This window comes from Pholcus phalangioides, unplaced genomic scaffold, assembly GCF_987345545.1.
Source record: "Pholcus phalangioides strain wild (caught in Gottingen) unplaced genomic scaffold, Ppha-v1.0 ptg000032l_1, whole genome shotgun sequence".
Taxonomy (NCBI): domain Eukaryota; kingdom Metazoa; phylum Arthropoda; class Arachnida; order Araneae; family Pholcidae; genus Pholcus; species Pholcus phalangioides.
Genome location: NW_028301622.1, coordinates 3420711 through 3436068, shown reverse-complemented (window position 1 = coordinate 3436068; position 15358 = coordinate 3420711). Strand labels below are relative to the sequence as shown.

The window sequence follows — 15358 nt, the reverse complement described above, 5'->3', positions numbered from 1 at the left end:
TGATTAGAAATGCAGCTTGATTGCGCATTGCGTAATGCCACTAGAGGGCGTTGAACTTCGTTCTCCTTGGAGTATAAAACAGGTAAGCAGAGCTTGCTGGAGTGTATTTAATCGTTTGCAAAGGAAATGCTGAGGTAGACATGCCGTTACGCCGCCGTCGAAGACCATATGAGCAGTTGTCAGAGTTCGATAGGGGAAGAATCATCGGGATGATGGAAGCTGGGTGGTCGAATCTTCCACCCGCCAACGCCTCCGTTTGGAGTGGTGTCGAGCACGACGTGATTGGACTGCAACGGAATGGAACCAGGTCGTCTTCAGCGACGAATCGAGATTCAACTTGAGCAGTAATGACAATCGTGTTCGTGTGTGGAGGCCCCGTGGTGAACGCTTCAATCCTGCCTTCGCTTTACAGCGACACACCGCTCCCACAGCTGGTGTCATGGTATGGGGTGCCATTGCTTACGATACACGGTCACCCCTAATATTGATCCATGGCACAATGACACCACAGCGGTACGTCCATAACATCCTTCAGCCACATGTGTTGCCACTCATGGCAGGGCTCCCAGGAGCCATTTTTCAACAAGACAATGCTGAGCCACACACAGCAAGGATGTCACAAGACTGCCTCCGCCACATTACCACCCTTCCCTGGCCTGCTCTATCCCCAGATTTGTCACTAATCTTACAGCAACTGTGGAACGAGATGTCTCAGGACATCATACGGAACTTGTATGCCTCAATGCCCGCTCGTATCGCATCGTGCATTCGCGCTAGAGGGGGGTCCAACAGAGTACTAAACCTTCTGTTCATCTGTACTTTTTTCTGCAATAAATGATCCTTGGATTTCTTGGATTTTCTAATCACTTACTTATATCAACGTAGTACTTACATGTGTAAAATTTCGTTTCATTTTGACGACTTCTGGGTGCGCAAATTTTTATGGCAATGAGTGTATTTGCTGGGATTTTCCATCAATCTATATGACTATTACTTTACCGCACACCAACTGCAGTCATATCGCCATTACTACAATTTACTACCTATCTAATTGTGTCGGAAATCTTTCTAGGGAGAAAGTCATGTTGTATTTGAGGAGCTTATTTTCAAAAGGGAGCATTTTTCCGAAATGCACTATTTAACGGTTTATGAATCTTTGTGGATAAGCTCTGTCAGATTATGCAACTGGGACGAACGGAACATTTTTGTTAGAAATTACAATAAAGTAAACCGTTTCTATCAACATATAGATCTTTTTCATGAACTTCGGTATTTTGTGAATCTGTTGATAACGGACACCCATGGGACCGAAAATTTTGTCCGTTAATGGATAGTTAGATACGATACATTGGGTTCTTAGTGAATGTAATTCAAAACTGTGTCCGTCAGTAGAGGTGTCCGTTATGGTAGGTTTCCACTACAGAAGGATCGCGTTTCTTATGTTAATGACGAGAGGGAAGGACACCTTCTTCCTGGGCTAGTCAACCCTTAAAATTTCGAATTTTTCAGACTTGACCAGTTCCAATTTTAATCAAAATTTAGCTTTTTTACTAATTCTTCCTTTAATGCGGAACATTTCCAAAATTCAGATGTGGTTCTTTAATGTTCGATCAAGAGAAACATAGTTTTTAAATATTCTTTTACCATTCCTACATTCTACCTGTTGGGTCGGATATCCAGGTTTTCAGGGACAGTCCCGGATTTTCCGCTATTTTTCGCCTTGGCTTCATCAGCAGCTGAAAATATCTGCCTCAGCATCATTAGCAGTTTAAGATGCCTGCCCACCCACTCCATTCACAGCTGAAGATGTCGGCCTCCACTTCATTCGAACTGAAGATGTCAACCAACGCGCTCCATTCACAGTTGAAGATGCCTGCCAACGCTCCATTCACAGCTGAAAATGCCTATCAACGCTCCATTCACCGCTGAAAATGCCTGTCAACGCTCCATTCGAAGCTGAAGATGCCTCTCAACGCTCCATACACAGCTGAAAATGCCTGCCATCGCTCCATTCAAAGCTGAAGATGTCTACCTCCACTCCATTCGAAGCTGAAAATATTCGCCTCGGCTTCATTCGCAGCTGAAGATGCTTGCCAACGTTAAATTCACAGTTGAAGATGCTTGCCAATGTTAAATTCACAGTTGAAGATGCCTGCCAACGCTCCATTCACCGCTGAAGATGTCTGCCTTCACTCCATTCATAGCTGAAAATATCCATCTCGGCTTCATTCGCTGCTGAAGATGCTTGCCTCTGCTCTATTCGCAGCTGAATAAGTCTGCCTTCACTCAGGCACAGATGCGGAGGGGGGTGGGTGGGCATGGAATAGGAACGCTCCAAGCGCTGGATAATTTGGAAATTTTTTGTGTCCCGTAAAATCCGGGACGATCCAAAAAAAAGGTACATAATTCTCCTTGGATCCGCGCCTGTTTTTAAATGCGTACGCGACATCTAAAAGTGAGGTTATTCTTCATTTTTACAAATAAAAACACAAGCATTTTTCCAAAGTAAATTTATTATTTCAAACTTTTCTTTGGTATGCAAAAATAATTTATTTTTTAAACTTCAGCACTTTCAATTTCCTTGGGAAACTTATTGCACTGGCAGTGTAAAAAAAAAATTAAGTTATTTCAAGTTCGCAGTCTGCGTCGTACAGAAAAGTTGGTAACTCTGGTTGTATAGGACGGTAGTTTCCTGCCATATTAGGATTGCAGCCATATATAGAAAATTCCTTTGGCAGGATTTTTTGCTTTCTGAATGCTTTCAACTGAAAATCAAAAATTCATGATTAATTTTTGTAATCGATATAATTACTTCAAAACCATAAAATATGCTTTCAATATTTCTGTTTATGCCCGTAAAAGTGTCTAATCATCATACATAAAAGGTGATTAGGTTTGTGTATTATTTTTTTAATGATTATTTTGGCTACATTCAGGGTGTCCCATTAATTCGTAAGTACAGTCGACGCTTGATATAATGAACCCCCACCTCCATCTTCACCCCTAGGAAAACACCCCTAGGATGTTATATTGGGAGGGTCGTAATATCGAAAATAAAACATGTATGATAGTCATTGTATGAAAATATTTGGGACTTCTGGTACCGGGACCGTACTGTAATGGAATGGTCGCTATAGTGTTGGGTGTGTCGCTCTAACGACCGTCAACTGTAGTTTAACAATTCATAGAAATTCAAGGAATTGGTACATTTCAATGAACTTTTTCCAGGAGAAAAAGCTATTGCTATGAAGGGAGATATTTATTCGATTAAAAAAAAAAATGTTTGAGGTGAATTCGTTGGACCGCACCTGTCGTACACCCCCTTAAATGCGGCTCTGTCTGACATCGGGTTCACACAATGCTTTCTGGCTAGGATGAGGAACCAGATTATTGTACCAGCTGGGGTATCAGTCACCCTTAACACTTACAGCGTTTGTTCCGAGATATCCCGGGATCTTAAAACGTTCTCAATTCAACAATCCCTGAATATCTTGTGTTCTTGAAACGCTCTCAATTCAACAACCCCGGAATACCTTGTGTTTTTAAAACGCTCTCAATTCAACAACCCCGGAATATCTGGTGTTCTTAAAACGCTCTCAAATCAACAACCCCGGAATATCTTGTGTTCTTAAAACGCTCTCAATTCAACAACCCCGGAATATCTTGTGTTCTTAAAACGCTCTCAAATCAACAACCTCGGAATATCTGGTGTTCTTAAAACGCTCTCAATTCAACAACCCCGGAATACCTTGTGTTTTTAAAACGCTCTCAATTCAACAATCCCGGAATATCTTGTGTTCTTAAAACGCTCTCAAATCAACAACCTCGGAATATCTGGTGTTCTTAAAACGCTCTCAATTCAACAACCCCGGAATACCTTGTGTTTTTAAAACGCTCTCAATTCAACAACCACGGAATATCTGGTGTTCTTAAAACGCTCTCAAATCAACAATCCCGGAATATCTTGTGTTCTTAAAACGCTCTCAATTCAACAACCCCGGAATATCTGGTGTTCTTAAAACGCTCTCAATTCAACAACCCCGGAATACCTTGTGTTTTTAAAACGCTCTCAATTCAACAACCACGGAATATCTGGTGTTCTTAAAACGCTCTCAAATCAACAATCCCGGAATATCTTGTGTTCTTAAAACGCTCTCAAATCAACAACCTCGGAATATCTGGTGTTCTTAAAACGCTCTCAATTCAACAACACCGGAATACCTTGTGTTTTTAAAATGCTCTCAATTCAACAACCACGGAATATCTGGTGTTCTTAAAACGCTCTCAAATCAACAACCCCGGAATATCTTGTGTTCTTAAAACGCTCTCAATTCAACAACCCCGGAATATCTTGTGTTCTTAAAACGCTCTCAAATCAACAACCCCGGAATATCTGGTGTTCTTAAAACGCTCTCAATTCAACAACCTCGGAATATCTGGTGTTCTTAAAACGCTCTCAATTCAACAACCCCGGAATATCTTGTGTTTTTAAAACGCTCTCAATTCAACAACCCCGGAATATCTGGTGTTCTTAAAACGCTCTCAATTCAACAACCTCGGAATATCTGGTGTTCTTAAAACGCTCTCAATTCAACAACCTCGGAATATCTTGTGTTCTTAAAACGCTCTCAATTCAACAACCTCGGAATATCTGGTGTTCTTAAAACGCTCTCAATTCAACAACCCCGGAATACCTTGTGTTTTTTAAACGCTCTCAATTCAACAACCCCGGAATATCTGGTGTTCTTAAAACGCTCTCAATTCAACAACCTCGGAATATCTGGTGTTCTTAAAACGCTCTCAATTCAACAACCTCGGAATATCTGGTGTTCTTAAAACGCTCTCAATTCAACAACCTCGGAATATCTTGTGTTCTTAAAACGCTCTCAATTCAACAACCCGGAATACCTAGTGTTTTTTAAACGCTCTCAATTCAACAACCTCGGAATATCTGGTGTTCTTAAAACGCTCTCAATTCAACAACCCCGGAATATCTGGTGTTCTTTCTTAAAACGCTCTCAATTCAACAACCCCGGAATATCTTGTGTTCTTAAAACGCTCTCAATTCAACAACCTCGGAATATCTGGTGTTCTTTCTTAAAACGCTCTCAATTCAACAACCCCGGAATATCTTGTGTTCTTAAAACGCTCTCAATTCAACAACCCGGAATACCTAGTGTTTTTTAAACGCTCTCAATTCAACAACCTCGGAATATCTGGTGTTCTTAAAACGCTCTCAATTCAACAACCCCGGAATATCTGGTGTTCTTTCTTAAAACGCTCTCAATTCAACAACCCCGGAATATCTTGTGTTCTTAAAACGCTCTCAATTCAACAACCTCGGAATATCTGGTGTTCTTAAAACGCTCTCAATTCAACAACCCGGAATACCTTGTGTTTTTTAAACGCTCTCAATTCAACAACCCCGGAATATCTTGTGTTTTTAAAACGCTCTCAATTCAACAACCCCGGAATATCTGGTGTTCTTAAAACGCTCTCAATTCAACAACCCCGGAATATCTGGTGTTCTTAAAACGCTCTCAATTCAACAACCTCGGAATATCTGGTGTTCTTAAAACGCTCTCAATTCAACAACCCCGGAATATCTTGTGTTCTTAAAACGCTCTCAATTCAACAACCCCGGAATATCTTGTGTTCTTAAAACGCTCTCAATTCAACAACCTCGGAATATCTGGTGTTCTTAAAACGCTCTCAATTCAACAACCCCGGAATATCTTGTGTTCTTAAAACGCTCTCAATTCAACAACCTCGGAATACCTTGTGTTTTTTAAACGCTCTCAATTCAACAACCTCGGAATATCTGGTGTTCTTAAAACGCTCTCATTCCGGCAACACCGAGCCCGAATACCGTTGTAAAATTTTCTGATAACATGTTTTCTTTCCCCTTCCCCCGTCCTGCCAATCAACTGCCAGTGGGCGGAGTCAGCTTCTGGTAACAGAAGGGGTGGAAAAAGGATGCTTTTGTTTTTCCTTCGAGGTGGTGTAGTGCAGTATAAATAACCGAAAAAAACGATAAATTGTTTTTCTCTTCCTTTTGTATTTATTATTATTATTATTATTATATGTTCGGCGGGGAGAACCATTCATAAATCAACTCACAATCCAAAAAACAAATGTTCTTTCTGAAAGTAGGTGGGGATTTCTAGAAGGTTTAGTGGCTTATACTGTGGCAGGTATAATGCTGATCATGTAAAATTTTACAAATCGATTAAAGGGTTAAAACAACCCTTTTATAAAGATAGGTAGGTTTACAGGTTGTTTCAAAAAGGACACTCTGATTTTAAACTGAAATAACTCAGAAACAGTGATCAATAGAAGAATGAAACAAGCGGTATGTTTATTCTGAAATCCGTAAAAATTCTGACACGGAAGTTAAAAAATTAGTTAATTTATTGCCGACAGGGGGCGCTATATGCTGTAATAGCAGTTGGGAGCCCGAGAAATAGGCTATAAACTATCTTTTGCAAGCAGTTGTTGCACAATCACATCACAATATATACAAAAATGTGCACCTGAGGATGTCTGCCAACGCTCTATTCACAGCTGAAGGTGTCGGCCTTCACTCCATTCGAAGTTGAAAACATCCGCCTTGGCTTCATTGGCAGCTGAAGATGTTTGTCCACGCTTCATTCACAGCCCGCGACCAATTTCCAGATCACTTGTGTGATCCGCGGTATATTTAGGCTAAGCGCAAATTGAGCCGCGTGTAACGTGCGCGACACGACGCAGGGCAGCACTCTGTTTTGCAGCCAACGGAAATCAGGACAGCCAACACCTCCTATAGATAAGAGGGTATAGGGGGTGTTGGGACAGCGCAAATTGGGAAATAGGAGACGCTTCGCTAATCACGTGTTCGCGCGTGCGCGTTGGTGCTGCTGCTGCTGAGCCGCAGATTTTCGTGTCCGCATTCTCTTATGAAAAATGTTGTTTAATATTAACGTTATTTACATAAACACTGTATATTATCCATTATTTCTTTAATTAATTTCTGAATTATTTTATTTCTTTCTGAATTTTCATTAAATATTATTGTCCTTTCATTAGTTTTGACTTTACATCAGCTTTAAATTTTCATTCATTATGGGATTCGCGCTCGTTAATTCTGGAATTCATTATGGGGTCCGTTAACTCTTTGGAATTCATAAATTTCGGAATTCATTATGGGATACTCTAATTTCGAAATTCATTATGGGATACACTAATTTCGGAGTTCATTGTGATCCGTTAATTTCGGAATTCATTATGGGATCCGTTAACTTCAAAATTCATTAATTTCGGAATTCATTATGGGATCCGTTAACTTCAAAATTCATTAATTTCGGAATTCATTATGGGATTCGTTAATTTTGGAATTCATTATGGGATTCGTTAATTTTGGAATTCATTATGGGATCCGCCAATTTTGGAATTCATTATGGGATCCGTTAATTTTGGAATTCATTATGGGATTCGTTAATTTTGGAATTCATTATGGGATCCGCCAATTTTGGAATTCATTATGGGATCCGTTAACTCTGGAATTCACGAATTTCAGAATTTCTTATGGGATCCGTTAATTTCAGAATTCATTGTGGGATCCATTAATTTCGGAATTCATTAAGGGATTCATTAATTTGGAATTTTCATTGATACACCAAATTTTCACTAATTGTGATTGGTTCCATATTTTGAAATGTCATAATCCTGATTTTTCATTAGGTTTTAGTCATTTAGTCAATTAGTCATTTATTATATTTCATCGATCGGTGGAGGAATAATTTTTCACTAAATCTGAAATTTGGTTATTAATTTCACTAATTCTCTGGTAATTCATTATTCCAGTTATTTTTCATTAAATATGAATTGTTCAGCAGTTTTGTAATTATTTGTTAATTTTAAATTGTTATCGATCCTTTTATTTGTTTTGACCTTCAGTTCCAAAGTTCGAAATTTTCATTCATTATGGGATTATTTTTCCATTAATTTCGGAATTTTGAATGTTTGTAAATCCTGAATTTTCATTAATTTTTATCCATCTTCAATTTTTATTAATTCATGTAAATCTCTCTCTCTCTCTCTCTCCACTTAATTACTTGTATAATATCCAGGCTCCATGAACCTCCCAAATGACAAGTTTCCGGACTCTCTCTTCGCCCCCTGAAACCGCTTCTTTCCGAAAACGATCGTCCACTCTGGGACCTGCGTTCAGAGCACAAGAACGAGAACTGCGTTCCAATATGCGCCGCATCCCCTCGCTACGCGTGGGGAGTGTTGACGTCATCGCTATCGGGTCCGAACAGCATCTCCTAGATATAGAAGGCCTCTGCACTGTTTGCCATAATGCCGTAAACGTCGTTCAGACTACCTAGCAAGTTTGCCACATTTTGAAACACAGCATCCTATTTCGTGTCTTCTTATTTTGGCGTAGAATCTTCCTGATTCTTGCAAATACCGCATAGTGATTGGCTGTGGAGCATAGTAATCGCCAATTCTGAGCCCGATCATTTCTTTTCCTCACAACGATGATACTGGCACGAGCAGGGAATTTTTTTTTCCCTGAATATTCTGAGGGAAAATGGATTACTTACTGACCTCACAATCAGACTGTGGGGGGAATTTTATCTCTTCTAGGAGGTGCTGGTCCGGCCAACACCTTTTCTAGCAGAAAGTCTCTGCGCGAAGCTTTGACGCCACTGAAGTCGTCCATTTCACCTGTAGTCATTGGATAAAGCAGGCCGAAGTATGCGAAATCTTTACCTTTTTTTTTGCAGTATATCCAATTACTATAGGTGAAATGGACGACTTCAGTGACGTCACGAACTTCTCACTGAGGCTTTCTGCTATAGAAGGTGTTGGTCCGGCCTACTGGCACTTAATACGTTTTTTTCTAATCAGTGAAGTGGTCCAGCACCTACTAGATATAGAAGGTCTCCGCACTCTGCTTGTGACGTCAGTAAGTAGGCTATTTTCCCTAAGAATATTCAGGGAAAAAAATTCCCTTCTCGTGCCAGTATCATCGTTGTGAGGAAAAAAAATGATCGGGATCAAAATTGGCGATTTCTATGCCCCACATCCAATCACCATGAGGTATTTGTGAGCCAATCAGGAAGATTCTACGCCAAAATAAGAAGAAACGAAATAGGATTGTCTGTTTCAAAATGTGGCAAACTTGCTAGGTAGTCTGAATGACGTTTAATGGCAAACAGTGCAGAGGGCTTCTATCTTTAGGAGGTGCTGAGTGGGTCCCCGCACTCTCCTAAAGGTTGAGCACCCCTCGCTCTACGACGAACGGTCGATGAGATAAAGGACGCATTAAAACTTACAGGGGGACCCCCCCCCCCCCGTATGAACAATTTTTCATTTTTTTCCGCGTAAATATGAATTTCAAAATCATTTCTCTCATCTCAGCGGTGGCTTTAAGAATTTAGCGAAATAGTCCGGTCCGCTGACTAGCGAAGATCAATAACTTATTGACTAATTTTGCATGAAATAATTTAAAGGAAAAAAAAAAAAGTTACTTGTTTTGTTGATATCGGAATCGGTTGTTGCATGACTGTCCACATGACGCCTTCATCACAAGGAGGCATGGTTTCCGAGCCGATGTAACGGTAGAAAGTTCGCCTACAAGGTGGTAAGAGTTTATCCAAACGCATTGTTGTCGTAAAGTTCACTGTGTCCCCGTAATGTTGCACTCTATTAACCGCCTTGATGAGAGCCGTCAAGTTTTTATTGTCTTTAGATCCTTCCTGGCCAATGGGAATCAAAAAGACCAAAAATTAAAATCAACCAAAGATGGAACACATTGAAATACACCTTTGATCGTAATAAAACTTTGAAACACAACTTGATATATATTTGACAGTATTGCTTTCTAGCTGATGTTACAAAACCTTATACAATTGTTGAACGTGGTTTTTTAGCTCTTTGTCTATGGGGTCATTCAAGTATTACGTCAGCATCGAGGGGGAGGAAGGGGGAGGGTTTCGGATTTTCTGACTTTTGATGACAGGGGGGGGGGGTTTGAAGGCTGCTTACGTCATCAACCACCCCTTTCTGAACATATGAAATATCCTAAGCTGCTGACGAAATTGTGCTGACAAGGGGTGGGGGGGAAGGGCGTCAAAAATGGCTGAAAATCTGCTTACGTAATACTTAAATGGCCCCTATGACATTGATAGAGATTTTGCAAGTGGACCCATAAAGTAAAAAAAAATTGTGTTCTTGTTTTTGCTGCGTTTCTTCTCAACGTTTCGAGTTTAGCGAACCCTATGTAACAGTAGAGTCTCGCTTATCCGACATTTCGTATTATCCGACGTCCCACTGAAAAAAAAAAAAAAAAAAAAAAAAAAGCAAGTACTAACTGTCGAGCCTTTAAGAATTTCACATAACGACGGAGTTGAGGCTCTAGAAATTGCAATTGAATACATTCAGAAACAAGAAGCAGCGCTACAGGAATCGACATAATGATGCTGAAAAGATTGCAAGACTTGGCAGCGAAGAAACGGCACTCGTCAGGAAAGCAAACTACGAGCAAAAATTTCTTTAAATTATCACAGAATCCCGAACTTTTTTAAGCGCTGTGTATTTATTTTCAGAGTGTTCTGTAACTCTAAGTTCAATTTTTCAGTGAATTTTTCTACCGTTTTGTTGTAAAACATGATTATCAGGTTCGTATAATGTGTGAAATTATAACATACTTTTCTTAATACTTAATCATACTTTTCCGTCTGTAGAGGTGTAGGTTTCCACTGCAGAAGGATCGTGTTTCTTATGTTAATGACGAGAGGGCAGTAAGGACACCTTCTTGGGCTAGTCAACTCTTAAAATTTCGAATTTTTCAGACTTGACCAGTTCCAATTTTAATCAAAATTTAGCTTTTTTTACTAATTTTTCCTTTAATGCGGAACATTTCCAAAATTCAGATGTGGTTCTTTAATGTTTGATCAAGAGAAACGTAGTTTTTACATATATTCTTCTACCATTCCTACATGCTACCTGTTGGGTCAGATATCCAGGTTTTCCGGGACAGTCCCGGCCTTTTCGCTATTTTTCGCCTCGGCTTCATCAGAAGCTGAAAATATCTGCCTCAGCTTCACTAGCAGTTTAAGATGCCTGCCAACGCGCTCCATTCACAGCTGAATATGTCGGCTTCCAGTCTATTCACTGACTTCTCGGCTTCATTAGTAGCTGAAGATGCCTGCCGACGCTCCATTCACAGTTGAAAATGCCTGCCAACGCTCCATTCACTGCTGAAGATACAGAATTATAACAGCCCTTTTCTTAAAAACCTCCCTAATGGAACATGTTGTCGCAATCCACGTGGAGAGGGTGAAAATCGCGAAAAACGCATGCAGGATTCGATGCTACGCTGGAACGACAAAAAAGTACGATATAACAACTACAAAAATATTTATTTGATTAATTATTACAAGAGTTGTTGGATGTGGCGGCCGCTGACGTCGTTGCAGATTCTACAACGACGTAAAAACGATTCCAGGACGCGCTCGAAGATACCAGGTACGCTTTTGATGTCTGCCGCAGCAATGACAATCAACGCTATGATATTCTTTGGTGTGTACACAGGCGTCGCATAAACGAGTGATTTAAGTTGACCCCATAGGAAAAAGTCACACGAATTGAGATCCGGCGAACGTGGAGGCCAAGCAACGGGTCCCGCGCGTCCAATTGAGTAATAGACATCGAAGTGATTACGCATCTCGTGGGAAAAATGCGCATCATGCATGAACCACATGCCTCGCTGCTCTGCGGCCGGCATGATCAGCCATCACGATACTCATTTGAAACAGACGACTAACTGTTACACGTGCTTACTACCGCAACAGCGCTAATTTACGTCGTCCGCAACGCGTGATCCTACCCCCAGCGCATGTGTTTCGCGACGCTGCTTACGTCATATGTGGTAAGTGAACACACGAATGCATTCAGCGATCAACAGAACATCTCCACCACCTTCGGTCTCCTCTGGACTCAAAGCCTACACGCGTTTTTCACAAATTTCACCCTCTTAACGTGCTTTGCGAGACCATGTTCCACTGCAATTTTTGTTTCTCTCGATGCCTACTAACGACCCTCTGAGTTTGTCTATCCATTAACAGAACACCATGTATAAATACGTTCCTATTGCTATCTTCAGTGGCCTTTTTTAAAAATAATCAATGTGTCGTGATTAGATTGAGAATAATAGGAAATTTAAAACTTATATGATGTTTCATACAGTACACAGATACTAAAAATGTATTCAGTGAAATTTTATGGTAAAAATTGACGGAGGAAAAAAGCTTGAAACTGCACAGGTTTACCTATCCACTGTATCATTAAAGAAGAGAAAAACCATTGTAATGGCATATGCATGTCTGAAACGCATTGTTAGGGAACGACGGTAACCAAAGTAAACATTCAAAAGCCATTGGTGAGGCCCAGAAACCATTGTTGCCCGACATTTTCTTGCTCATTTAGGGCATCTGCCCAGTTCTGACAAACTTTTAAAATAGGCTATCCTTCAATCCGGGTCATGTTTGGTATATACGCAAATTGTTTCTGGCGACGATCGGTATGAAATGGTAGATTTTACATTGAGAACATACACACACACACCCGTGAAATCAATTTTATATTATCTAGATATAACTCTTGTTTTCTTTCCCTCCGTTTCAAATTGAACAGTTTTTTGAATGTTTTTAATTAATTTTTAATCGCCGATTAACAAGATTTTATCGTTAGTTAACATATATTTTTAATTATTAATAAGTTGTGGCCCACTTGAGTAATAATTTTGAAGCAAATGGTCTAATATCCAATTGAGGTTTATGCAAGCCCCAAGTTACCAGTATCAAAATATCTGCAGAGTGATTCAGAGAACATGGGAAAAACTTTAAGAGGTGATAGTACACACCAATACAAACAATTGTCATCCACGTATGCATGGTCTAACATGAAACGCAAACGTGCTAACGTTTTTCGAAACGGCCGCTCCGCAAACGTTTAAACGGCATTCCTGTTGAAATTTATCGGGAGAAAAAAGAGCACATGCATGCAAATTTAACCTGGAGAAGATGAAGAAACCGTATGCAAATCTGCGTCACACTACGCCAGCCCTGTGAAGTTATTCCAGTGGGCAACCGTTCTAACAGCTGTAACGTACGTGATAATGGCGCACTTTAGTAATACTGAAAAAGCGCAGACACACCATTTCGTTTACGGAGCTGCGAACGGAAGTACTACAGAGGCAGCACGAATGCACGGTGAGCGTTTATATTCAACGCCACCTATAGAAAAAGGCCTCCGCACGAAACTCGTGACGTCAATGAAGAAGACCATTTCACCTATTGCCATTGGATATAGCAGGCCGACGCATGCGATATCTTTAATACAAATACAACACCACAACAGGCAAAATGCCCAACGAGGTGGCTGAGAAAAAGATGCCCATAAAAATATCGATGTTATATATTTCAAAAATACAGCAACCCCATTAAAAATGCAATTAACACAAATTATAAACAATATATACACATGATAAAATATTATACAATGCCCATAAAGAATACTTATGGTTGCCTTATTCTAAGTAAGGATAGCTTCTCGATTTACCTCAACATGTTTATCGTATTTCTTCTTAAACGTGTCAATTGTGTTACAATTTACTACCTCCGGGGGTAAGCTATTCCATTTATTAACAACCCTATTAGAGAAAAATTCCCTGCGACACCATAACCTTGCATTGTCCCTCACCAATCGATACTGGTGTCCCCTTGTAAAAGCAGTCGATTGGCGGTGTACTAAAAGTTCATGGTCCATCCTATCCATCCCATTGAAAATTTTGAACACTTCGATCATATCTCCTCGACACCTGCGTTCATCCAATGTAAACATATTCAAAAAATGAAGTCTCTCTTCATAACTCAAGCCCTGTGTGCCAATAAGGACACGCGTAGCTCTTCTCTGCATCCCTTCAACCAAGTCTATGTCCCTCTGTAGGTATGGTCTCCAAAACCTTACAGCATACTCCAGTCCAGGACGAACTAAGACTCGAAAAAGCGGAAGAATGACTTTAGGAAAAGTGAAGAGACCTTCTTGAAAGTGAGACCAAGCATTCTATTCGATTTTTTGACCACCGCTGAACAATGTTCAGAAAACCTAAGCCGCTCGTCAATGAGAATTCCCAGATCGGTGACCCTAGTTGCATCCGGGATAGTGACACCATTCAACTCGTAAGAGAACCGTGGGTTGTTCGAACCAAAATGAGCGACCATGCACTTATTAACGCTAAGCGTCATGCTCCATTAACCCGTCAAGCCGGGTTTTCCTAGGAGTAGAATTTCTGTGCCGTGTGTAGCGTGAAAACGCTGATTGGTTAAAAACTTGAAATTCAGGTTTCTTTGACCAATCAGAGTTTTCACGCTGCGCGCACTGTAGAAACCTACTTCTAGGAAAACCCGGCTTTACCTTTTTTGGAGTATATCTAATGGCAATTGGAGAAATATCCTCCTTCATTGACGTCATAAGCTTCGTGCGGAGGTCTTGTTTTATAGGTGGTGTTGGTTTATCCCGCAGGTGATTGCCCAATCCGAAAACATTTGCGCGCTTGCATCGGCAGCTGTGCGAAACGGGATCCTTTCTTGCTTCCTGGTCTGATGCAGGTCGTACAAGGACTGCCAGAACGGATGCGTACGGTTTCTCCTTTTCCCCCAGGTTACCTTTGCAAGCATGGTGTGTCCATTTTCTCCCGATAAATTTCAACAGGAATGTCGTTTTAACGTTTGCGGAGCGGCCGTTTCGAAACGCGTTTCGTGTTAGGTCACGCATTCTTTGACGACAGTTGTTTGTATTGGTGTGTACTGTCACCTCTTAAAGTTTCTCCCAACTGTTCCGAATCACCCTGTATAAGTCTCAATTTATCAGTACTAAAATATCCTACCAGGTCGTGCTACCCCCATGTTATCAGTAACAAAATATCTATTGGGCTTACGCAGGCCTCAAGTTACCAGTATCAAAATATTGTGTGTGCTTGAAGTGCCGAGTATCAAAAAAAGTTATGAGTTTTTAAAATATTTTCAGTATCAAAACATATCTTCCAAGCTAATGTATTCACAAAAAGTATGATTAAAAAAGTTATCTCTCACCTTGAAGAAAACTGCTATCACTGATATAGCAGGTAATGTTTCTGATGGGAAATATCGTTTATGCACCAAATGCACCTGGAAAAAAAGAAGGAAAAATGTAGAAGCCGCTTATTGGAATCATCGGTTATGTTATTATTCGGGGGTGATGTTATCACTTCTCTGAAAAATACGGAACGGACCAAGTATCGTAACATAAGCAAAAAATAATTATGCAT

At 40.3% G+C, this 15358-nt stretch overlaps 1 protein-coding gene across 1 annotated transcript in view; it reads right to left on the bottom strand.

Moving 5' to 3' along the window:
- Positions 1-2500: 2500 nt before the first annotated feature.
- The window catches only part of LOC149066690 (putative carbonic anhydrase 3), a 34592-nt gene continuing 21734 nt past the window's right edge, over positions 2501-15358 (bottom strand). Inside the window, exons 6-8 of the mRNA XM_089253218.1 lie at positions 15144-15218; positions 9519-9746; positions 2501-2765 (exon numbers count right to left, since the gene is read on the bottom strand). Of these exons, the coding sequence (XP_089109344.1) occupies positions 2619-2765; positions 9519-9746; positions 15144-15218 (450 nt within the window). The 3' untranslated portion in view covers positions 2501-2618. The remainder of the gene's footprint in view (positions 2766-9518; positions 9747-15143; positions 15219-15358) is intronic.